This window comes from Arvicanthis niloticus, chromosome 2 (genome assembly GCF_011762505.2).
Source record: "Arvicanthis niloticus isolate mArvNil1 chromosome 2, mArvNil1.pat.X, whole genome shotgun sequence".
Taxonomy (NCBI): Eukaryota; Metazoa; Chordata; class Mammalia; order Rodentia; family Muridae; genus Arvicanthis; species Arvicanthis niloticus.
The window spans coordinates 96,200,890-96,227,073 of record NC_047659.1 but is presented as its reverse complement, the minus strand read 5'-3'; the positions used below and the strand labels follow the sequence as shown (position 1 = coordinate 96,227,073).

The following is a 26,184-nucleotide window of genomic DNA, read 5'->3' as shown; positions in this document are numbered from 1 at the left end:
TCCTCTGCAGCCCTTCACAGGAAAGGGGAATTAGTATCAAAATACAAGGCTGGGGCTATCCACAACAGAGGTTCTTCAAGGCAGAGAAGAATGCTGAGAATTCTGAGAACCTTCACATCTGTGTAAGCTTGCAAGGTTAGTTTTCAGAATTTGTTCCACTGTTAACTTTCTAACCTATGACCCCTGTTTAAGAAATAATATTCTTTCTTTTTTGGGCTGAAAGGCCTTTGAGCCCAAGTGTTATATAGCAATTTCCTCTGAGACAAGTCCCCATCTTAGAAAGAAGCTCCTCAAGACACAGAATGCTGTAAGGGGTGGTAAAGCATTCCATTAAGGAACCCAAAGGCTTCAGGGAGTTTCTGAAACTGACCAGACACCTTAGTTCTTTCCTTCTCCAAACATAAGCACTGAGAACTACTGAGAGGCGCTCTCAGACAAGCTAAGATGCCTGGAAGAGGGTCAGATCACGAGAGCTGCCTCAAGGAGACACTTTCTAACCTGTGGAGCTGCCTGCAGGCTGTGCCCTGAACTACAGGTTCCCAGCCTTTGTGAGCTGTCACTCGCTCATGCTGGCATGAGCTATTAGTGATACAGCTGTTGTGTCATTTCTGCTCCTGTAAGTAACCCTTCACCCATATTCCTGGAAGTGACCCCAGTCTATCACCAGACTGAGCAGAACTGTATTCATGTCTCTCCAAAAAGAGTGTCACACAACACAAGGGTCACCAAAGCTACGCTGTGACTTTGGTCTGGAATGTGGAGAGGGTAGGTGGGTTTGCTTTGCAAAATTCCTCAGGTAGCTCCTTAGCAAGGGCAGATATCAGAGGAGGGAATATGGTGGAAGAGGTATACTCTACTCGTAGAAGCTTCCACTGAAGAGGAAGACCAGGGAGAACATGAGATTGTACACAGCATGGTGGATAAATCAATCACAGATGTTTATTGAATGTCATGAATGGAATGACCCTCTCTCCAGCAGCACAGGCAAGCTAATTACAAATGTGTCTATCGCATGTCTCAATGGAAGTAGGAATACCCTGAATTGGAACCACTGTCAGGCAAGTGCATACTCAAAGGTCCCCTTATCAAACTCTTCGACTTCATCTTCCCATGTAGAAGAGGGCATGCTACTATATGGGTCTAACAGAATCTTGAAGCATCTGATGATGAGAAGTCCCAAGAAAATGCACAAGATGCCCACAAAGGCAAAGCCAGTCTTTTGCTCCAAAGACAGGGAGGATTCAGAGACTTCGTGGACACTCATCTTTGCTGAGGAATTGCCACAGTAGGTGCTACTCATCATTCACGGCTGCATCGTGGTGGCTCTTCAGAGTTCCTGCAGGAGTCACTTCTCTACCTAGGTACAGAGTAGACCCAGTTTAGTTCCATCCATGTGTTGCAATTGGACAAGAAATCATAAAAGCCATTATTTTCAAGCCCTCTTTACTTGTCAACAATGCCTGAAGGTCTCAGATATAGATCAGAATAAAACTGGCACTGGAGATGTGTAGTCCATAGCAGTAAATGCAGAATTGTTTATGGACACAGAAATCCATGCCTGCATACTGAAATAAACAGAAAGGCAATCGTGGAGTGACCATCATAGCATTAGCACAGAATGCCTTTGATTCAATGGTAGGCGGTTGCCACTACTCCTTTGATCTGAATTTTCACCTAGTTTTCCCTTCATTTTTGCATGTGGAAATAATGGCACAAATAGGGTGTAAACTGTTTCCACTGTTTAAAGTCCTAGCTGCAAGGTCTCTTGCCAGGGATATTTTTTAAAAACTTATTTACTTTTTATTTTATGTGCGCTGGTGTTTTGCCTACATGTACATCTATGTGAGAGTGTCAGATCTTGGAGTTAAAGACAGTTGTGAGCTGCTATGTGGGTGCCAGATCCATCTGGAATAACAGTCAGTGCCCTTACCCACCGAGCCATCTCTCCAGACCTCTCCAGGGCCATTTTGTCTGAAACAAAATCTGATTCTTTAAATAGTAGTGATTTATTTATTTTTGTTTCAACTCTTGTTTGCATAGCTTCATACTTACAGTTTCTTCTCTGTGATGTGAGCCATCCATGTGTGTGTGTTAATGTGTGTGTGTGTGTGTGTGTGTGTAAGAGAGAGGTTCTCTCTCTATAGTTCTATAGTCCAGGCTGTCCCAGAAATCATGGCAGTCCCTTTGCCTCAGCTCTCCTGAATGCTGGGATTACAGGCAGGAGTCACCACACCCAGTTTAAATGCCACATTCTCAAAGATAAAAGCATATTTTAAAAATTACATGAATATAGGCAATGCCCAACATCACAATCACAAAGAGATAAGCATAATATCTGTGGGCATTAACTACCTCCCAACATCTGCATTCAATTTCAGAAAATTCTAAATCAGTGGTTCTCAACCCATGGATCACGATCCTTCTAGGGATTGAAAGACTCTTTCTCCTCTAAGACTATTGGAAATATCAGATATTTACATAATGATTCCTAACAGTAACAAAATTACAGTTTTGAAGTTGCAACAAAAATAACTTTATGGTTGGGGGTCACCACAACATGAGGAACCATATTAAAGGGTCTCGACATTAGGAAGGTTGAGAACCACGGCTTTAAATCAACATAAAATCTCAGTTAAAGTTGTGTGTCCTTTGCAATAACTTTAAGACAACTTGCCAGTCCTGACTGACTCTCATCCCCATCCCCCTTGTCAATGATTGATATTCTAAAGCTACAACTAAAATTTATTTAAAGTTGACTTTAAATAAAATGAAGCCCCTTGTCCATTTTCAGAAAAACAGTGGAGGGAGCTGGAGAGATGGCTCAGCGGTTAAGAGTATTTGTTTTTGCAGAGGATGGGGGTTTGATTTCCAGCATACACACACGATAGCTCACAAACGTCTACAACCCTAGTTCCAGGGGAACTGATTCTCTCTTCTGGCCTACAAGGACACTAGGCAGGCATGGTATATAGACATATAGATGTACAAAGCATCCCTACGCATAAAATAAAATAAACTTAAAAAAAACACTAAAATAGAACAAGAGGTAGTTGAGAATGAATGGAGGGAGTAATACAAAGGCCTGGAGCTTTTAAACTCAAAAACAGAGGTAAACACTGTATTCTACAGAGGATTAGGATACAGAAGAGCTCTATCTTCAAACTACCAATGGCAGAGATACTCCCGCCTTCTGCTGCTTTGATTGGCTGGCGTTTTGGTCTAGAAAAGGGTAAAACATTTTAAAATCTCTTTGTAGAACATCTTTCCACCAAATTGTCTTAATGCCCTAGCAAATAAAAGTGTGCTTTGTATTTCAAAAATTATTTTTTAAGCCTTACTTAAGCAATTCAGAATGATCTTGCCAAAGGCTGAGTTCTTTTGTTATTTATCTTGTAGGGAACATGGGAAACAGGATTAAGCAATATTTTCTGCTTCTGATTTAAAAAAAAAAAAATGTCAAATTAATGGTCCCTGTAAGGTACATTTAACATTTTTGGGAGTGTATAGATAAGAGGAGTCAATAATACCCAGTGGTTAAGAAGGGGGCGCTACTCTTGCAGAGTATCAAATATTGGTTTCCAGCTTTTGTGTCAGGCAGCGACTCATATACATGGGTAACCATAGCTCCAGGGCACTCAGTGCCTTTGCATGTGAGGGAAGCAGCACCCCTGTGTGTATACCTACACACCTGCACATAACTTAAGATAATAAAAATACCTCTAAAACAGAGGGGCCAATAACCTTGGTTTTCTGGTGGATACTATAATGTGCCTCTAGTGTGGGACTTGTTGCCCAGCAGCTAGCAGCCTTCCCAGCACTTGCTGTCTTCCTTCAAGAGTTGCCTCAGCTGCAGAGAAATTCCCTACCAAGGGTGTGTTTCCTCCCGGAAAGGATGCCGTCCAGCAAGTGAGTGATGTGTTGCTGACCATCTTGACTCAAAGAGGGAAATGCTAAAGAAGTGTCTAGTTCTGGTGTTCCACATGGTTTTAGTTGAGGATGCTTTGGGCACATATCACAACTCAACTTCTGTCCACACCTGCTTCATTCTCCATCCTTTTTCAGGCTTTGGAGGTCAATAGCATTTCTTACTAAATATCTGGGCCACTAAACTCTGCCTCAGAATCTGGTTACTCCAACAATTAACATCATAAAACTTAGAACACCTGAGCAATTTTAATGCTTTGTTCATCTCACTAGTGTGTAGAAAAGGCCTAAGCAGACTGACATAAAATCAGTTTAATGCAGTTAGGTATTTTAAAGACATCATAGAGTAAACATATACACAGGGTCATAGCTGGTCACAGGAGAAGCAATCTAGTTGGCTTTGGGTTAGTAATTAACCTATAGACTCTGCAATTTATTTATTTATTTATTTAATGTCTGTGAGTACACTGTTGCTCTCTTCAGACACACCAAAAGAGGGCATTGGATCCCATTACAGATGGCTATGAGCCACCTTGTGGTTTCTGGGAATTGAACTCATGACCTCTGGAAGAACAGTCATTGTTCTATTTATTGTATTTATATGAGTACACCGTCCCTGTCTTCAGACACACCAGAAGAGGGCATCAGATCCCATTATAAATGGTTATGAGCCACCATGTGGTTGCTGGGAATTGAACATGATTTTTGGAAGAACAGTCATTGCTCTTAACTGCTGAGCCATCTCTTCAGCCCCAACTCTGTTACTCTTACTAAAACGTACCAAACAACTAAAATGGCAAACTAACAAAAACTGTGTTCTCCAGAAGCAGCAATGAACCACTCAGCTCATTTGTTTCAACTGAACTAAAACAAAATCCCTCCCTAGCTAGAGATACAAAAAGCCCCTTTTGGATGCAATTTATCTAACATATGCCACATCATGCTTTGTTCTTAGATCCTTAGACAGTAAGTGAGTTAATGAATTAATGGAAGAAGAACCCTTTCTAAATTTGCATATCATCTTTAGTCAATCAGTATTTGAGCTGGAATAAATTAAGTATGTCAATGGATACAGTCTTTGAAGAATAAAGTTATTTTTTTAAATCTAATTCTGAACTAACCAGAGAACTTGAAGTTTCATTTATCAGTGGTTGACATGACCAAGAGAACTTCCATTTGGTTTCAAAGCCTGGCCTTGAAGATAAGCACCACAGTTCAACAGCTCAATCACTGTTCCTCCTCTCTCTCTTAAACTGATTAATGCGGCACTCTCGGGAAGACACAATTCTTCATGTTCAGAGGTGGAGAACATGGAGTTTTCCTAGCAACTCTGTGAACTTCCTTTTATTTTCTAAGGAAACTATATTATTATTATCTTATTTTAATATTAATCTGTACCAGAAAGTACAGATATCAATTTTATATTTGATCTCTGCAGATTTTTTTTTTAAAGTTTGCTTAAAGTTTCTGGTGTAGTTATGCCTTCTTTGCTGTCCAATCCTTGGCTGTTACCCTTTGCCAGTAAGGGTATTGTGAGAAACTTCAGATTTTCTGAATTGTTTAGGGATGTGAAAGGTGTGTGGATAAAGAATTTCTCAGTGAAGGAAACAGGTAACCATGACAACAAACCTAATTTATAGTGCTCAGTCTTTCTATTACTGGAACAAACACAGATGAAATGCAGTGCTATATTAGAACAGATGCTGAAAAGTGACCCAAATCTTTCAGGATGAGGTCAGGAAGTCTAAGGGTTGAATGAGTTTAAGGCAACATAGAGTATTTTCTTAACTTTTTCATTGAAAAACAAAACAAAACAAAACAAAAATGGAGACTGAAGTGTGTCAGCACCATCCTTGGTGCAAGGTTCTGGTAAACTTGGTAACAATGTGCCATAGTGAGCATTATGCCTTTATGGAAGAGGCAGACATAATTATTTTAAAGTTATAAATGGCAAAGACTTGACTCCTTAACCTGCTCTGGATTTTATAGCCTGGAGATATGCTTTCAGAAATGACTGAGTGTGGAAAAGTGACCAGAGTTACAAGTACAGATAAATGTTTCACTTTCTGAAAGGAGGAAGAGGAAGTTATAGAAATGATACATTGGTAATGTGTGACTAAGAGACATTCACTAGGTGATTGCTGGTGGGAGGCAGGCACTGAGGAGACAATGGTAGAGAGGCAATGCTGTATTCCTCAGTTTTCCATTCAGGCAAATAGCAAATCATCAACTTAAAAGAGAAAAAGCTCATGCTGGCTCTCTGATTTGTATGACCCTGCTTTTGGTTCTGGAGTGTGGCACAGGAGGGCTGTTCACTTAGAAGCTGGAGGGAAGGAAGGACCAGGGTCTTACTGTCTTTTTCATGGTCATCTCTACAGTGACCTAACTTCCTTTCAACAAAGCCCATCTCCTCTTAAAGTTTTTATTTTTTCCCAATAACCCCATGGCTTGGAGTCATGGCTTTAACAGATGGGTCTTTGAGGAAAACTTCAGATAGAAACAGCTAAATTAGCCTTTTGTTAACTTGTTGCTAGCATAATGAACTGGGGACATGGGACAGCATGATTTAGTGACTTTGACAATTTGTGGACCTTCTTTTATAATCTCTTTGCAAGGAAGATTTGAGACATGCCTGGTTTGTAGAGTTTTATGCAGATTCACAATTCATTAGGCTATCGTAATAAATACTGGGCTCTGTAATCATGAAGACAGGTCTTCAGTGTAGTATCACAAGGTCTAGTCTTACCTACCTACTCTTACATGCTTCAGAACAGTGACTAGGTTGAAGACACTGAAGTGATGATTACAAGCTTCAACGTAAAACTTGGCTGAAATCATATGGAGCTACCAGAGTTGAGATTCAAAACAGTTCTGATGACTTAAATTCTGACATTAGCAGAAATACAAGTTCTCATGTTTTAATATAAAGGACTGAAATATATCAACTGAAAATGGAAGAGATATCGTTTGATAATTCACATGAAATAAATATTTAAATTGCAATTAATCAAAAAGTCACTTAAGTTGAAGATATAAAGTGGTCACTTGAAAAGTAGAGACGGCCGGGCGGTGGTGGCGCACACCTTTAATCCCAGCACTTGGGAGGCAGAGACAGGTGGATTTCTGAGTTCGAGGCCAGCCTGGTCTACAGAGTGAGTTCCAGGACAGCCAGGGCTACACAGAGAAATCCTGTCTCGAAAAAACCAAAAAAAAAAAAAAAAAAAAAAAAAAAAAAAAAAAAAAGAAAAGTAGAGACAATCTTAACTTGAATGGGAACAAAGGACCCAGAATGTTAATGTCATTATTATACCCCAGTCAAACAAAAAATGATTTCATAGGTAATCAGTATTCAAAATATTTATGTTACATGGGAGTAGATATCACTTTTCCTCTCAAATAGCTTCTGGCTAACAAGAGAGAGAGGAGCAATGTTCCACCAAGAATAAAACAATTCAGTCTTCTTATGGGTAATGAAGAAAGCAAATTACATTCAACATCTGTTGCATTTCTCTCATGTGGTAGTGACTTACATATATTTCATCTCAGCAACCATATTGATTAATTTTCTTATCTTACATATTTAGAAGGGATCAAAAACAACACTTCATGTGAGAAGCAATCAATGAAGGGCTATATGAGTCAAGTATGTGGAAGAGGGTGTGGGTTTGAAGGCTATTTATCAAGACAGGATTCAACACCTGGTGAAATGTAGTGGACCGTGAGAAGAGATCCGTCAGTGGTAGCTCTGCTCTACTGAGCTTGAACAAATGTGAAAACAGCATTTTCCCTAAGCAGAATGAAGAAAAGAAGAAACATTATAGATTTATAACATAAATGTAAATTTGGGCATTGTCAACTTGTGGTTCTCAGGTAAGGAGTCAACTCAGATCCTTTTGTGCAACATGGCATCCCTAGTAGTGTTAATACTTAGAGTGTGATCATCGAGTAAAACTGGCAGAGATGAATAAAGGCATGACAGAGAGATTCCATTCCTCAGAAAGATTTGCAACCTTAAGCTTAAGAGAGGCGATTGTTGAGAGAGAACATTGAAGTAGGCATCTGAAGTGTATTCTAGGATAGACTTGCTCAAAGTGGGTCCAGGACAAGATGCTCTTTGTTTGCAACAAGATGTTGCAAGTCCAGCAAGATGCTCTTTGCTGTTACTGGGTAGGGTTGAATGTAGGAAAACCAAATTAGCAATAATCCATAATCCGTGTTCCCCTTGCAGAGGGAAACTAACCTCCCAGTGGACTCATAAGAAGTGCTCAGGATCACAAATAAATCCACAGTAAGAATCCACACAGAGCTAAGAAACCCACACTTTCTAGATGAAACATTGAAAAACTTTCTAATTCTGAAGTGAGAATGGAAACAGCACTGACAAAGGAGGCCTGATATCAGAATTGTTTCACCAGTATAGAAAATTCTAGAATGTTAATGGATTGAAGGAAATGTGGTATAATGGTTAAAGAGAGGATGGGAATTGGACGGTAATAAAATTTGACAAAACAAATTGTATTTGCATAAAAGTTAAAGGCACACAAGAATAATGCACTCAAATTTAATCGTTTTCAATAAGGACATAACTGGATATTTGCTTTTTTCAAAGGAGAGTTAAGTCAATTCATCTAATGTTTAAAGAACTGTTGTAGCTTCCATTTTTAAACAAACATTGACTTGAGAAAGGATGATTTTGTTAATATCTTAAAAGGAAAAACTTAGACTTTAATGTTCTTTAAAAAAAAAAAAAAACAGTCGAATCTAGTAGAATGGTTGAAAAGGAGAAATATAAATGTCCAAAAGAACCGTGCTTGCTGAGGCCAGCTCTCTCTGCATAGGCTGATAAAAGCAAACATGGAAGCCCATTGGTCTTCATATTCAAGACCTGCATCGAGCACATGAAACACTTGTGCTTGAGGCCTCGCTTTTTTTTTTTTTTTAAAAAGAAGTTCCCAAGCTTTTATATTTTATTTGACACACAAAATGAATTCCATGTCTCATTCCAATAGCAACGAAGTCTGAAGTTTTTGAAAACATATCAGTAAGTCTTCAGAGCTTTGTCCTTTCCATTAGTATGGAGTAAATATTATATAATATATTGTCAGTAAGAATATCATAAACAAATGGAAGTCCTCAGTTACAACACTGACTACTTCATGATGAATAAGGTCTCAAAACCACTTTTCACCTGGGATTAAGACATATTTTCATTTTTTGGTAATTGGAAGAGATAAAGAAGTACAGACTCATTAGGTTACATAGAACAGATATTGTAAAGCTGATGTCAGGAGGAAAACAATATTTTAATACCATGTTCACTGAGACATAGAATATGAGTGAAATGAAAAATGTAGATTACAAAACTATGAATTGTTTTTTTTTTAAACAAAAACCATATGAAAAACAATAGTTGTAAAAAGAATAAGTGAATTTTTTTAAGGGGGGGGGGTTGAATGTAAGCCGAATCCAGGTGAAATTTACTTTAAGTGTGATACACCTTGGATTACTTTAAGTGGCTAACATCATCAACAGTGCCCTGATTAACAGTAGGCATTCCTCTATATAATGATTGAAATATTAAAGTATATTGTTATATGACTTCTGCTCCTGATAAAACATTGTTCATTGGAATCAATGATTGGATGCTTTGGCAGTGAGCAAACACATTCAGTGTGTCTCTTTTCTTTCATGGCAAACATCAGATACAGGGCTCCGTGAGTCCTGATGAGTCATAGCAGGGGCCCATGGCAGTACCTGTAGATATTACAGGGCCCGGTGTCATGGGGTTATTTTGTAGTTAGCAACAAATAACCGACAACAACAGCAACAAAGTCCTCTGTGCTCAGTTATTTACATCATATTATTGCCAGTAGCTGACCACAGAGTATTTTATACCTGCTATGTAGCCTTTCATGTCCATGAGTGAATGTGGTAGGTAAGTTTTTTCTCTGTAGATTATTTACTAATTAGGATCCATCAAATTCATTTTTTTCAGAAACAGTTATTTAATTGCCACACAATAGCATGCAATTGCAGAAGCTAATGGTAAAGTGTAGGCACCTCGTAAAAACACACGAGAACCTCCCATGTCTTTATTTTAATCAACAGGTTTTCCCCTCTTGTTTATTTATCTAGCAATAACATCACAAACATTACATCTGATATAGTTACACTTGGAGTGCAAGATGATTGCACTCTAATGAGAGAATACTTGTAATTTTATGAAATGAGACATGCAAACTCAAGCTTAAAAAAAAATCACAAGCCCTTCTGTACATAAACAACAGACTCTTCATCAAATATTAAAGGTTGCTAAATCCTATTTAAATAAGGAACAGCAGAAAGCATTACTGAGGCCACATCTGTACCCAGCATCATTTAGAAATGGATGTGTTGGAATAAAAAAAAAACCTTAAATTACAAACCCAGATGTCTTCATCATGCTGAGGTACAAGCATTTTGATTTCCTAGAGTTCCAAAATCTCGGATCTTCAAGAATCTACCCCAAAGCCCTGGAGACGTCAATCTGGAGAGATTTTCCTTAAGAGAATATTTGGCTGGCTCCTCAGACACCCATTCCTTCCAAAACACTGGTAAGCTCGATCTGAAAATCCTCACTAAAGAAGCCTATACCATTGCTAGTATTCTACCTTGCGTTGTCGCCAGTTGTCTTCTACATATTAGGCTGCAGGAAGCATGGAAACTTCCTACAAGACATGAGAGAAACATCAGCAATCTGTATACACACAACACATTTCCTTTCTATTTTCTTTTTTGACAGCATCAGCAGCTGCAGAAGCATTCGTTTCTTTTCAGAATTTGAGCTCACTAAACCTACAGACTCTCCCTGCCCCCCACTCGGCTCTCTTGTTTCTGAAATCCAAGAGAAAAAGGACACCTTCTCCTGAGGACTGGCGCTGGAACCCTGTTGGTGAATGCTGAGGAAGGGGGAGAAAGTTACTTCGCAGGCAGCGGGGATGGATGGGCTCACCTTCCATGTTTGTTGCCATGGAGATGGATTCCAGCCAGTGGACTTGTTGGCAGGTTTGTCTGTGCTCGCCGATCGGTTCGGTGTAAACAGCGTGTTCTGAGGACCTGCGTGGAGTCACAGGACCGTGGGTAGTGCTTTCCTGGCCTACATGTGTAAATGTCTGTGTCTGGGTGAGAGACAGTACACGGGCAGCCGCGGAAGGACCTGTGCGCGAGTGTTTGCAGGAAAATGTGTGTGCATGTGTGCCTTTCTCCGATGTGACAATGTGTAAATATTTGCGAGTGTGTACATGTGAAAGCAAAGAGGTGGGACGTGAGATGGGGAAGGGACGCTAACAGCAGCAACAGGGTCTGCTCTTCAGGTCGGTTAGAAAAAGCAAAAACAAGGGCTCATTTTCACTCACGTCGCATCCCGAAGCTTAGCAATCAGGTTTCGTCATTATTTGTGTTTCTTAGGGTAGTGAGGATTTAATTAATCCATTGCGAAAATCCTTGCCTCTTTTATGTCCCCAGCTGTGCCGAAGGCATTTCGTTATGAGTGGAAAACAGCAGTCTCGGGTTGTTGGAAGGCACTAGATTTTTATGTTCCCTTTGATCAGACAAAGGAAAAACGGTGTGAAAAGTGTACTGGTTTAACTGAAGACTGATGCGTCACTTAGTCATTTGGTGTTCATTTCTACTACCCACGCCCCTTTACTTCACCCCACCCCTTCCCGCAGACGCCCTGGAGCTGTCCGCAGTGCTGAAACGCTGAAGCTGATCTCTTTCCTGCCAGAAGATACTTAACTACCAGTGATAAAACCATTAGGTAGATGCGATGCAGGTTTTCTAAAAAGTGTTGAATACACACATTGTAAACATGGAAGCGAAGCAGAACACATCAAAGCAACACAGACATTGCTCTTCTCATCTCTCCTTGAGAGTTTTCTCCACTCTCAGCTTTAGTGTCATTAACTGTGATCATGTTTTGACACTATTCCCAGAACCTAGCCTCAGCAAGCACCTGTAGATCCCCTACGAACTTAATTGCTCATCTTATGAATTATTCAATTGTTAATATTCGAGAAATGCAGATACAGAATTTGTGCATTATTATTGCTACTGTTGTTATTTAGCTGAGAACATGGGTGTGACCAGTTCTCAGCTAAATAACTATGAAGACAATTTTACGACCATTGGGAGTATTATTATTATTTAGGAAATTAAATAGTCTTACAAAGATGTCTCTGTCAGAGGATTGCTCAGCAACAAATGGAACGTCTATAGCATTCCCTCCAAATCCCAGAGACTATTGAGCAGGAGGAAGAGGAAAGATAACAAGAAACAGAGGGTGGACCAGAGTGAACTGGTGTTTTCTGAACAAGTCTACTTCACTAATAAAGTCTGCTTTACCCATAAACTCACAGTACTGCACAAGACTTGCATAAGACCAAGCCAGTCAGCATTCTAACATGATGTGGGGAGGGGATCATGAGCACCTACCTACTTCTGGGGGGGGTGAGGAATAGACATTTTAAAGCATATGTTCTCTGGTTGGTTGATCAAATTTAAAAGGATGGGCATGAAGTTGAAAGGAAGTGATTACAGGTGGTGGATCTCAGGAGGAAAATGAATATGATTATAGATTATATAAAATTCTCAACTATGTAATAAAATAGTTTATAGTTTAGAAGTCACCCAAAATATATTCGGGGTTCATATGAGACGATCATTTGAAAAGTTTCCCTTGAAATTTAGAACAATGAAAACATCATTTATCTTAGAAATAATTTTTATTTACATTTCAAATGTTATTCCCTTTCCTGGTTTTCCCTCTGGAAATCCCCTATCACATCCCCCCTCCCTCTGCTTCTATGAGGGTGCTCACCTACCTACCCACTCCAGCCTCCCTGCTCTGGCATTCCCCTACACTGGGGCACTGAGCCTTCACAGAACCAAGAGCCTCTCCTCCCATGGTTTCCTGACAAGGCCATTCTCTGCTACATATACGGCTGGAGCCATGGGTTCCTCCATGCGTACTCTTTGGTTGGTGGTTTAGTTCCTGGGAGCTCTGGGGAGGGTCTAGTTGGTTGATATTGTTGTTCTTCCTATAGGTTGCAAGCCCCTTCAGGTCCTTCAGTCCTTTCTCTAACTCCTCCATTGGGGACCCCATGCTCGGTCCAACGGTTGGCTGCAAGCATCCACCTCTGTATTTGTCAGGCTCTGGCAGAGCCTCTCAGGAGACAGCCATAACAGGCTCCTGCCAGCAAGCACTTCAATATGGCATCTGCAACAATGTCTGGGTTTGGTGTTTGTATATGGGATGGATCCCCAGGTGGGGAAGTCCCAGGATGGCCTTTCCTTCAGTCTCTGCTCCACACTTTGTCTCTGTATTTCCTCCCTTGAGTATTTTCTTCCCCCTTCTAAGAAGGACAGAAGCACCCACACTTTGGTCTTCCTTCTTTTTGAGCTTCATGTGATCTATGAATTGTATCTTGGGTATTCCAAGCTTTGGGGCTAATATCTACTTATCAGTGAGTACATACCATGTGTGTTCCTTTGTGACTTGGTTACCTCACTCAGGATGATATTTTCTAATTGTGTCTCATGAAAACATCTTAAGGAGTAGCTGACCTAACAGCCTGCTGCGAAGGAACGGGGGATGTCTCTTCTTCCAGTGGTATGCTCAGAGCTTTACTGACTTTTTCAAGTGTGTTAATGGCTGTATCTTTTCTTAATACTATGGACTAAAACAGTTCCTTGAATTTTAATGTTGTTATGAATTTCACATTGGTGAGAACCAGCAGATGCTAATTCAGTAGGCATGAGATTATGTCTCAGATTCATTCCTAACATTGCTACAACTCTCCAACTAGCAAGGCACTAGAAGTATTGTATTCTAGCAATGCAATTCCCTGTAGAGTCCAAAAAAATGAGGTCATTTTCTCCCATCTACATTTTAAGATTGTTGTACTGGCTAGAGAGACAACTTAGTGTTTAAGAGCTCTTGCTGCCTGTGCTGGTTGCTGGAACTGCTTTGTGAAGGATTATGAGGTCATCTTGATGGAACAGGTGTGTCACTGGGGGTTTGCTTTGAGATTTCAAGACTCTGTCCATTCCCAGTGTCTCTGTCCCTCTGCCTCATACTTGTGGATTAAGATGTGAGCTCTCAGCAACTGCTCCAAGCGCTGTGCCTGCAGCCTGTTGTCATGCTCCCCACATGATGGTCATGGACTCTAACTGTCTGAAACTGTAAGTACTGAATTAAGTACTTTTGCTTTGATCATGGTGCTGCCTAAGTTGTCTAAGATCATACATGGCTCTTATCACAGCCATAGGAAAGTAACTAAGACATTGCTCTTTCAGAGGACCCCAACCACCTGATGAGACTCAGCCAACTGCAACTCCAGTATTAGGGGACCAGAATCCCCTTTCTGTCTTTTAGGACATCAGTACACACATGGCATGCATGAATGCAGACATACAGGACACATAAATAAAAAAAATAAAATAGATTTTAAAGAAGAGGCTGTTGTAAAAAAAAAAAAAGTTAGTCTATTTAAATAAACCCAGAAATTACTCATGTAAATAATTTGTTTGTATACCATTAATAAAATATTTGTGAATCTGATTAATTTCATTCTAAATTTGGACCCAGGCTATGTTTGACTCCTCTCTCTCTCTCTCTCTCTCCCTTCCTGCCTCCCTTTCTTCCTCTCTCTCTTCCTCTCAATCTCTCTTCTTCCTTTCTCTTCCTCTCTTTTCCTTTACTTTTCTTCCTCATCTTCCCTCTCCCTCCTGTCACCCGTGTGTGTGTGTGTGTGTGTGTGTGTTGGGGGCAAATGTCCCATGGTACATGTTTAGAGGTCAGCATACAAGTGGCAGGAGTCAGTTCTCTTCTTGTCTCACGTGAGTCCTGGAGATTGGCTTAGGAGTAAGTAGCAGTAAGTGCTGAATCATCCTGCCGGCCCATTCTGTATTTCCTCACTGTTCCCGGCAATCAGTTTGTCAAGCCTCACTGAAGGGGTCAGAACCAAGTGAAAGGAATCTACTATAGACATGAACTTCACTTCAGATATCATTATCATGTCTAGAGATTTTAATTACCATTTTATGACTTTCAATATGGTTCCATGGTAAATGCTCTTAATCTTAAAACTAATCTTAAACACCTGGGTGCTAGGGTTAAAGAGATATGGTTCAGCAGTTAAAGTGTGTACTGCAACTGACAACTGTTGCAGTAAATCTCCAACCCCAATAAGCCCATGGAAATACCTGTAACCCCAACTCCAGGAGTTCTGTTTTCTTATTCTTGTGTCTATGGGTACCCACATACACTTACATGCACACACACAGGCACACAGAAATCTTTAAAAGTACCCAGATGTTACACATCTAATTTCCACCCAGCCTAAAAAAATGGGACAGTGTTATTGTTTGACTATTGCTGTCACAAGCCCATACATAGATATTGAAGGCTTCTCTGGGTGTATTTTTTGTTTGTTTTGTTTTGGTTTTTTGGTTTTTTTTTTAAGATTTAATTTATGTGTATGATTGTTTTGACATGTGTGAATATGCACCATGTGGATGCCTGGGGCCCACAGAGGTTGAAAGAGAGCAAGGAATCCCCTGGAATTGTAAGTGGTTGTAAACCACTAAGTCGGTGCTGAGAATCAAGCCTTAAGCCTTTGCAAGGGAAACACGTGTTGTTGACTGTCGAGCAGTCTTTCCAGGCCCGTTTTCTATTTTTAAAAACCCATAATAATTTAATATAGTGCTTGCAGTTAGTGCTTTTGAACTGATGCCAAAGGAAAGCTTTAACTGTAAATTAGGCTTGACCTTGACCTCTTCAAGTGCAGAAGGTGGCAATGCTCTCAAAGGCTGTAAGGACCATCCAGGAGCCTGTGATGGATTAAAAATCCATTATGTTCCACTTCTTTTGTGAGGTGCTGGGATCCAAAGATAAATTAGATGTGTTATCTGTCCTTGGAGAGATTTGTCATTGTAAAGCAGTGTAGAAGCTTCTACAAAGTTATACTGCTACAGAAATTAGCATACTACTTATATTTTATTTTCCATAGCAAAAGGACCATTAAAGAAATGCACATTGCAATGAACACATGTTCTTCAAATTTTTGCACAACTTCCATAGAAACTACAGAAAGAAATGAGAGTCACAGTGCCTTCTAAAGTGATGAGATTCGCCTTTCAAAGCCTATGATCTACTTTCAGAATTAAAAACCATGTATGTACAACCCCAAATAAAATCACCTTTAATATGTCTTGGTGCTGTGCTGACTCTATCTACAAATATCCTAGTGGAAGAACTCCTGAGTTACACAAACTGCTTGATTTCCTTATAGAGTTGTTATTAGATATTAGTTGTTATATTAATGATCTATCTATCTATCTATCTATCTATCATCTATTTATCTAATTAACAGCTAGTCAACAAGTCACCTACTACTTTTTTCTTTAAGAGGTTGAGTACTTTAGAAAGTTTGGACATTTCCTAGGAACTATTGCTTGCAATGGAGCTCTCATACCCACTCCTTATTTCATTCACACCAGAATAGACTGTGCGACTGACTGGCCACTTTTTTTTTTTTTTTTTTTTTTTTTTTACTTCTCAGTCATACCAGAGTCAAATTAATAGTTGAAACTTAGATCATAGGTTTTTTTAAATTTGTTTCTTTTCTCTATTTGGTTACTAGGGTTTTTCAATTTTTTTTAATTCATTTTTTAAAGAAATTTAGAGCCAGGCGGTGGTGGCGCACGCCTTTAATCCCAGCACTTGGGAGGCAGAGGCAGGCGGATTTCTGAGTTCAAGGCCAGCCTGGTCTACAGAGTGAGTTCCAGGACAGGACTACACAGAGAAACCCTGTCTCGAAAAACCAAAAAAAAGAAAAAAAAAGAAAAAAAAGAAATTTAGATTATGGTCACCTGTAAAGATAATTTTGTAAAATCAGAAATGGAGTCTATAGATGAATGTCTTCGCTCACAGCCAAAAGGACGAGTGTCAGGTGAGTGTGTGTGACAGCACAGGTGAGCGTGTGTGACAGCACAGGTGAGTGTCTGTGACAGCACAGGTGAGTGTCTGTGACAGCACAGGTGAGTGTGTGTGACAGCAGTGTGTATTTATTTATATTTGTTTTAATGGGATATTGAAAGATAGAAAACAATATGATTTAATTATTATGGAGATAGAAATATAAATTATAATAACTAAACATTAAAATGGTAAACTGGCAGAAAAGAGTTTTAATGTATATAATTTATAAATTAGTTTAACCTCAAGGAACAGTGTCTTCTGTTTCTCTTTCAGAACCTAATATTGTTTTTTATTACAAGGTCTTTTTAATTAAGTTAGAGATCAGAAGCATTAATTTCTTGTGTGTGTGTGTGTGTGTGTGTGTGTGTGTGTGTATGTGTGTACCACTGGTGTCTTCATTACTCTCTGCTAATATATTATTATTATTATTATTATTATTATTATTATTATTATTATTATTATTACTGACAGAGTCTCATATTGAGCCTGGAGCTCAGATTCAGCTAAACTGACTGGCCAATGTACTTCAGGGACCTCCCGACTCCACTCCTCAGGACCGGGGCTACAAAGATGAGCCATCACATCCTGCTTTGACATGTATTTTGAGGATTCAAACTCAGGCCTTCATGTTCGCCTGGCAGATGTTGCCATGTCCCCATGAACCCTGGAGGTGTTCACGTCTACCTATCTTATAAGAATATGTGGGAATTACAGAGACTTAGCCAGCAGCCAGCCTCACACAGGACTGTATAGGAAGATGGTGTTACAACGAAATTCAAAGCCAGACTTTACTAAATCAGCCTGGAGGCTTTCCAGAGGGTGTTTGGCTTGTCTGGAGACTCTTCACTGGAGATTTTTGCTCTCAAGTCTTTTATATTGGGATAATTTCCTGAAGTCACAATAAAGCCAAAATGGTGCTTTCTTCTTTTCTGAGGAATCCACATCTTGTCTGGTTGGTGGTTGACGGAGGAGTTAAAATCATTTCATGTGACTGGGCCTTTTAATAAACAGTACAACTGACTCAAACATTAGTAACACAATTAAATGTGGAAGAAAAATGTAGACTAATTTTTGTATAATTACGTTATTAATTTAAAAATTTTCATTTAAAATTTGAACCTAGTGATTTTAGAATATATTTAGACACTTATTTGTATTTTGAAGTTGGTTGCTTTTAAACACATTCCCCTATCACTCCTGAATGTCTGTTTTGGCTTTTGCACTCCACCATTTATTTTAATCTTTTTGGAGAGAGGGTTAAGGATGCGTTTGAGATTTTAGTAAGAAATATGTTACTTCTCTAAAAGAGGCACAACTGCAGATATTCTGCTCCCAAAGCAGCCACATCCTGTACTCCCTGGAGAGTCACTCCTGCTGTCCCAGTGTCATTCAAGGAGCCTGGTGAAAAACCTTTCATGATAATTAACAGGGGCTAGCCCCCAGTTTTGGAGCTCAGGAAAGAGTGCTTTAAAGGTCTTTCTCTCTTTTTTTTTTTCTTTTCTTTTTTAAAATCATAGTATTTGCTTCCTTCCTTCCATCCTTTTTTCCCCTACTTCCTTCCTTCCTTCCTTCCTTTCTTCCTTTCTCTTTCTTTCTTTTTTCTCTTTCTTTCCTCTTTCTTTCTTTCTTTCTTTCTTTCTTTCTTTCTTTCTTTCCCCCTTAAGGATCACCGCCCTCACAGGTCGTTTTACCATCTTCCATCTCAGGAGTAGCTGGTGCTCACTGTGCTGAAATGGGATGGAAGAGCTTGGTCATGGGATGATTGGATTGGATTAGGAGATGACTGTGTTGGACTTTGCCAACAGTGAGGAAAATGATCTGAACAGACCGAGAAGTGATGAGCTGATGATGCCACAGCCTGGATAATGATCTAACACGGGCGTGTTTGAGGAGTCTCATTGGCAACGTTACATTCTGCTAGAAAAATTTTTGCAAAGAAAGATGCACCCGATGTTTCAGCTCTGAGTGATTATTAACATGAAGTGTCATTTAATTGGTTTTAATTTTACTGTTCCACATGCTTCTGTGGTTTCATTTAAACTATAACTCAAGTCATTAAATAGAATATGTTACTTTCAGCCCAGTCTCCACAAATTTCTGAACTGTGAACAGTATAATACATAGGAACTGAGTTAAATTATTTCAAAATAAGTCTTTTTTTCCTGTTACAGTATACAATTTTGTAATATTAGTCCATTAATACATAACTGACAAATAGGGATGTGGACAGATTGAGGAAACTCGTTGTTTTATACTTGCTTTTCTCTGTATGTTTTGACTACCAAGTAAAAACCAGATGGATGAACTCTAAGTCCACTTGCACAGCTGGACTGGGCAAGCTCTGAGATAGTGGTCTGATGCCCAGAGTACATTCATGAACTCCCCAGATCCCCTTGGCTCATCTGGACTGCTAGGCTATCTTGAAAATTCCTATTTAGTGATTTTTTCCTAATCATTCTCTCATAACTCAATCTTCCCTTGTAGTCTCACCATTATGTTTGTTCTTGGTCAAATTCATGAAGTTTAAATGTATCATTAAGTACATTTTATCTCTCCTGCTTTAACTGTGCTATCATTTACCTTAGGTTTATAGATGCCTTTGTAGTGGTTTCTACAAGTGGCTTGGAAATTGCACTGTGTGTGACCTCTGACTAGTCAACATTGTCCTCATCCTTCTAACTTCTCCTTCTTCAAAATCCCTTTCCAGCTGCATTCCGACCTAAATTCTGCCAAAGAAGAACAGTGTTGCAAGTTTTCCAGGGAGCAGAGGAAAAAGTATTTGTCTCAGCAGCTGCTGCAGGTAACTTGGTGGGTGTGGTGGTTTTGAATAGGAATGGTCCCATAGACTTATGTGTGTGTGAATGCTTGACCCATAGGAAGTGGCACTATTAGGAGGTGTGGCCTTGTTTGTTGGAGGAAGTATGTCTGGGTCACTTCCTGCTGCCTGCTGAATCAGATGTAGAGCTCTCAGCTTCTTCTCCAGCACCAGGTCTGTCTTCACGCTTGTCATGCTTCCTGCCATGACAATAATGGATTGAACCTTTGAACTGTCAGCAGCCCCAATTAAAGGCTTTCCTTTATAAGAGTTACCATGGCCATAGTAGAAATCCTAAGACAGTGGGTCTGAACAAGGACAGACAGGGTGTTGCACCAGCACCCTCAGTGTCTTCAGACTAGAGACTAATACTGGTGGCTCCTCCTGATTTCTGCCCTTCCTATTTTTTTTTTTTAAACTCTAGCAATAACTCCTCAACTTCTGTTCTCCCATCCCAAGCATGAAAGCATATAGGTCCCTGTATGAGACCCTTCTTCCTATAAAATATCTAAAGGATGAGTCAGAAACTTTTTTTTCCCTCTGATACCTGAAACAAAATAAAAACAATAGAAATGCATGCTATCAAGTTTATTTCTATTCACAATAATAGATTCACGTAACTTAACATATTTAAATTGTTTGTGAACTAAAATCCATTGACATAAAATAGATTTAGTCTACTCTTCTGTAATGTATTATGATAAGATAAATCATATTTATAAACAACTGTAAGACCATTGCTTTCAACAAACTGAATTGATAAGTATCTGTCAACAATAAATGGCTTTTGTTGAAAGGGCTGCAAAGGAGCTAAACTTCAACAGAAACTGGAGTACTGAGAGACAAGTTATTTTGCTTCAAAAACATGATGTTTGGTTATAGATAGTCGAAGGCTTATGCAGTGGTTCTGACATTAGGAGTTTCAGGTCTCTATCTGCCTCCTCCCAGGTTATTTTCATGTACATCTGTTTTTAGATTTGCTGAATCATGGTTTCCATATGCCCAACCAATTTTCCAGTCCCATAGGGAGGTAGGAAAGCAAAGAACTCAACAGGAAATTAAGCATGTCCAGAACCCCTTGAATATTTTTCCCCACAACTTAGTAGATAGATCTATGCCGTGTGGTCACACACATCATTTACATAGGCACATTACTGATCTAAGAAAAATTACATTTGTCAATAAGGAAAGTAGAGAATAGACCTGAGACAAGGAACTTGCCAGGTTCTGTGGTCTAAAGCAAAGGCTAGGCCAAAAACAAACATGAATGGTGTCATCAGAGAAACATTTTAAAGTTATATTTGTGCAAATATCATATAGAAGAAACTATTAAGCAAATCAGTCCTTTTCCATTAAAAGTTATTCTTGTCACGATCTAACTCAGTTGTACTAGGAAGATGGTAAGAAGCAGTTTATTCAGCATGGGCACTAGCTGTCATAGAAACCATCACGGGGATGGGGAGAAGAATGCCAGGGTAGTATACTTCATGGCCTCATCATGACTTTCTTTTCCTGCTCCTCATCTTTAGCTTCCAGTTATGAGGTCACTTCAGGGCCCTACATGGTAATTGTTTCTAAAAGCATAATTTCTCTATTCTAAGCCAATGACAGGAAGAGGCCAAAGAGGAGACAATAGGACCATGGTCCTTGCTCAGTGACTTTTCTCTAAAAATCTCCTACATGGCCCACTCAACATTTCTCTTAGATTTTACTGACCAGAAATATACCCACAGAAATATATCTAGCTGTAAGTAGAGGGTAAAATATGGGTTTTAGTAGTATCTTAGTTAGGGTCTTACTGCTGTGAACAGACACCATGACCAAGGCAAGTCTTAAAAAGACAGCATTTAGTTGGGGCTGGCTTACAGGTTCAGAGGTTCAGTCCATTATCATCAAGGTGAGGAGCATGGCAACATCTAGGCAGGCGTGGTGCAGGAAGAGCTGAGAGTTCTACATCTTAATCTGAAGGCTGCTAGTGGAAGACTGACTTTCAGGCAGCTAGGTTGAGGGTCTTAAGCCCAGTCTCACAGTGACACATCTACTCCAACAGGGCTACACCCTCTAATACTGCCATTCCCTGGGAAAAGCACATATAAACCATCACATTCCACTCCCTGGTTCCCATAGGTTTATTCAAACATCTGAGTCTATGAAGGCCATACCTAAACATAGCATAATGAAAAATGCATTTAGTCCAACTTCAAAGTCTATAGTAGTCTAAACAATGTTAAAAGTCCAAAGTTCAAAGTCTCTTCTGAGATTTATTCAATCACTTAACTGTAACCCTCAAAGCAAGACAGGAAACCAGCTGGGCAAACTCCAAACTCTGCATCTCCATGTCTGATGTCAAAGTGATCTTCAGGCCTCCAACTCCTTTTTCATCTTTGTTGACTGCAACAAACTTTTTTTGCCTGGGCTGGTTCCACTCCCTGTTAGTGAAAGGTCCGGGACTCCCCAAAAAGGGGTCCACTTAAGTCACAGGATAACACGCACCCAAAGGACACACGAGAGACCGTCTTGCTGTAAAATACATGAGGTGGTTTATTATATCAGAGCTCTGGGCCAGCCCATATCCCCATATCTCACATAGGGGATAGAGGGACTGACCTCGTGGCTCAGGGGCATAGCGCTTATATATGGGCGGGGTAGGGAAAAATCGAACTTTCGCGCGGGTGCACAGGATTGGTTGTTTTACCTCTTTTGAACACTAGTAGGCCGTACCATGGGGCAGGGTGTAGTTCTTCCCTTGGCCAGTCAGTTTCTGGGATGTTCTTAACAGGCCTTTGTACTGTAACTCCCCCCTCCTCTGTAACTAATTAGATGGACCCAAACCTGCTGGCAGGTGCTTTTCTGCCCAAGGTCTAAGGCGAAAAATTTACACATATTTCATAAGATGGCCTTTATAATTTTTCACTCTACATCAGCAGCTTTCCTCAGGAGATAGCCTATAGCTCTGGCATCTCGAACATCTTGGGGTCTTCAAGGCAACTTGAATGCTATAACCTTGTTTCAATATCTGGGATCCACACATGATCTTCTGAGCTCCTCCGAAGGGCTGGCATCACTTCTCCAGCTCTGCCCTCTGTAGCAGTCTAAGCTCAGGTTGACCCACTCCACTGCTGCTGCTGTTCTTGGGGATCATCAATATATTTCCTATCAGCAAATAAGATGAGGATGGTTGGTTTTGTTAGTTAGCTTCTCTACCAGCTTTTAAGAATTATCTTAAAATACTCAGAGCCGCACAGGGATTGGACCTGGCAACTCCTCATTCTAAGAACTCTACTTTCTGTTCCAAATGCTGTAACTATAGCTTGAGAACAGTGCCACAAAAATATCAATATTTTAATTAAAGACAACATCTAACACATGGTAATCACCTTGGTACTCTTTAGAGTACGGTTGCCAAACGGGGGGACAGATAAATCTCCACGGCTTTGGATGGAGGAAGCCGAATTCTTCTGTGTCCTAACGAGAGGGAGTGTGTCTTTCTGTGCAAAGGAAAGTGGGCAGGCCTCCCAGCAACTTGTTCTAATCTGGCTTGGCATGGAGTTACTGAGTGACACCGAGGCACAGGCAGGGTGACTTAAGCTAAGGAAGTAGAAAGTGGTTGAAATGTTTCTATTACTCAGTAATAAATACCTATGTTTTCATCATACTGCAAACAGAGTCGTGTACAGGACTGCAGATTAAACCGTGTTAGACAGGTGCTCTACCACGGAGACCTAGCCTTAGATCTATAAACTCTTTTTCAAGCTTCAAATAACAAAGGACACTTATTAAGTTTAGAATCTTAGAGTCTTCGTGTTGGGGAGGCATGGCAGCAGGCAGGTGGCATTTGGAACAGCAAGCTGAGAGCGTGTTCTTGTAGGAAGCAGACACACACACACACACACACACACATACACACACACACACATGAGTGTGTTCACACAAAGTGAACTGGGAATGACATTTTATTTATTTTTTTTTAAAGATTTATTTATTTATTTATTATGTGTACACTGTAGCTGTCTTCAGACACACCAGAAGAGGGCATCAGATCTCATTACAGATGGTTGTGAGCCACCATGTGGTTGCTGGGATTTGAACTCAGGACCTCTGGAAGTGCAGTCAGTGCTCTTAACCACTGAGCCATCTCTCCAGCCCGGGAATGACATTTTAAACTCTCTTCCTCCAACAAGGTTACATCTTCTAAGTCTCCCAAGACAGCACTGCCAACTAGGGCCTAAGTGGGGTCCAAGTGTTCAAACACAGAGGTGAAAGGGGCTCACTATTAGTCAAAGCACTAGTAATATATTTTGTGTAATTGTGGAGGATAACGATTTTGTAGTAGGAACTCTGTTACCTAAGAGTTTTTCAATGTGCACACATACACTGAAAAGAAAAATCCCGGTGGGGGGAGTAGAGGGATTGAATTTTACTGTGTCCTTTGTAGACTTTGATATCCTTAAGTATGCCATCAACAGCATGGAGAAGAAAAGGTACAGGGTAGCCTCTCCTCTGCATGGAAGCTGCTCCACCTGAGCCAGCCTTTTGGGACTCATTTCTTCTAGGAAGCCCTCAGTGATTCTCAGTTTTGATAATCCTCTGCTCTTAGTGAATTCACAAGACTGGGGCTGATGTGTAGGCAGAGAGCCATTTATATTAGGCACACAACTTAAATCCTGCTCCGTTGTGGGGTGTCCTGGTGCTGTTTGTATTCTGATGTTAATTCTGCTTCCCCAAGAGGGGCTGCCCCCAAGAGCAGTACTCAGGTGATCTCCTGTGAACCTTCTCCCTGTTTTAACTGGTCAATAAAGACTAGAGCCTGTATTTGGGCTGTGAAGGGGAAAGGTGGGGCAGGAGGTCTTTGAGACTGGGGGCAGGTAGAGAAGAGAGAGGACAGGACTAGAGGAGAGAAGATGAAAGACAAGGGGGACATAGCCATGATGGAGCAGAACCACATGGCCAGGAGAAACCACAAGTAGTAAGGGGTTTTATAGCTGGAGAATAAGTCAGTATAGTGTTAGATCTGCCTCATCTAGGCTTATATGTTATAATTATAACTGGATCACGTGGGTTTTTTTTTTTTTTTAATATAGGCTTATTGGGGTTGGAAATTCCAAAACAGTGTCCTCCAAAGCTCAGTCATTAAGAATAGATCTTTTAACAGAATATTTAAATTGGCATACTCTGGAGTATGGGCAAGTCTCGTGTGTGTGTGTGTGTGTGTGTGTGTGTTTAATTGTGTTTTTAGCTCAATTACAGCTCTTGAATAGTGCTGTTTCCCAAAGTCCTCCTCCAGCAGGGGTCTAATCTTCTCTTTGAGCCTTCTATTATGGTTTGGTCATGATGAACTCTTGAAGAGTATTGAAACGTGAAAAAGGTTTTTTTGCAGGAATCTACTAGTCCAGGGACTGTCAGATGGAGTTTCTTGGCGAAATTCAATGATAGCAAAAGAGTCAATGGAATGATGAAGACTTTGAAAGCTATTGCAATTTACTACTTCGAGTTGGTGGTGGGGGAGATAATCTGGTTTCTCCTTGACCGAAACCCCATGGGAGCCTTAAGAGATACACTGTAGCACTTGGCCCTAGATGAAGTATTTTCTTTAAATCTCTACCCTGCAGGGAAGGAGCTGCTGTGTTTACTGCGAAGAGAGGTTGAGTACTGAACTACCTCAGCCAAGGAGAAAATGGCAGAGGTCGCCCTAATCCTGATTTTCTCGGCCAGATTCCAGGACCTGTCTGCTAACTTCAAACATTAGGCCCCAGGTGTGACTGTACAGAAACACAAATCAAGTGTATCTGTTGTGTTTAGGATATTATGTGGGTAGAGCACCAAACAGCATTTCACAGATCACTCTCATCACTAATAAAGTATGCCTGCCTTATGCCGTTCAGTTTTTTTTTTTTTTTTATAGAAGGAAACATTTGAGGTCTTTGCATTTTTCAACTGAAAATGGCCATTTTAGAGTGAAGTGTAATTATATCACTCAAGTTCACGAGTTTTTCTTATTTAGGAGGAAAGTCTATAACCAAAACCAAAATATGCTTTTGTAGCTAATCTTGTATAAAACGTTTTTAAAAAATTATATATATTTTTACATGTGTGCGTGCGATTTGCCTATATGTATACATGTGCACCACATACATGCCAGTGCCTGTGGTGTCAGAAGAGGTTGTTGGAGCGCCTTTATGTGGGTGCTGGGAACCGAACCTGGGTCCGTGGCAAGAGCAGCAAGTTATCCTAACTGCTGAGCTCCTCCAGGCCCCTTGCACAGGAGTTTTTAAGAAAATGATGGACTGTCCAAATCGATTGCTGCCCGGAGAATGTAAAAACTTCAACCTCTTAGCTGGCTGCTAAGGTCTACAGAAACCATCAGTCCTCAAAGAAAGTTGTCAACTTGGTGAGTTGTCCTCAGCCATGGGTGCTCGTTGGCGGG

The 26,184-nt window shown here is 40.2% G+C and overlaps 1 protein-coding gene and 1 long non-coding RNA gene across 4 annotated transcripts; one reads left to right on the top strand and one right to left on the bottom strand.

Moving 5' to 3' along the window:
- Positions 1-916: 916 nt before the first annotated feature.
- Ctxn2 (cortexin 2) lies at positions 917-11,479 on the bottom strand. 3 transcript variants are annotated; one of them, XM_076929668.1, is made up of 2 exons: positions 10,916-11,479; positions 917-1,357 (listed from the first exon to the last, which is right to left on the bottom strand). In XM_076929668.1, exon 2 carries the CDS (start codon positions 1,301-1,303, stop codon positions 1,055-1,057), a length of 249 nt encoding a protein of 82 aa, XP_076785783.1. In that variant the 5' UTR covers positions 1,304-1,357; positions 10,916-11,479; the 3' UTR covers positions 917-1,054. The 3 variants fall into 3 exon arrangements, with proteins under 3 accessions (XP_076785783.1, XP_076785784.1, XP_034352722.1); XM_076929669.1 differs by lacking the exon at positions 10,916-11,479 and adding an exon at positions 10,575-10,689; XM_034496831.2 differs by lacking the exon at positions 10,916-11,479 and adding an exon at positions 10,350-10,527.
- A 64-nt stretch (positions 11,480-11,543) lies between these two features.
- Positions 11,544-25,632, top strand: LOC143441414 (uncharacterized). The gene is made up of 2 exons (XR_013108784.1): positions 11,544-19,745; positions 25,370-25,632. It is a non-coding gene; the product is annotated as an uncharacterized LOC143441414 (long non-coding RNA).
- Positions 25,633-26,184: the final 552 nt, after the last annotated feature.

Coding starts and splice junctions, on each gene's coding strand:
- Ctxn2 (XM_076929668.1), bottom strand. CDS start 1,303: ATGATGAGTAGCACCTACTGTGGCAATTCCTCAGCAAAGATGAGTGTC.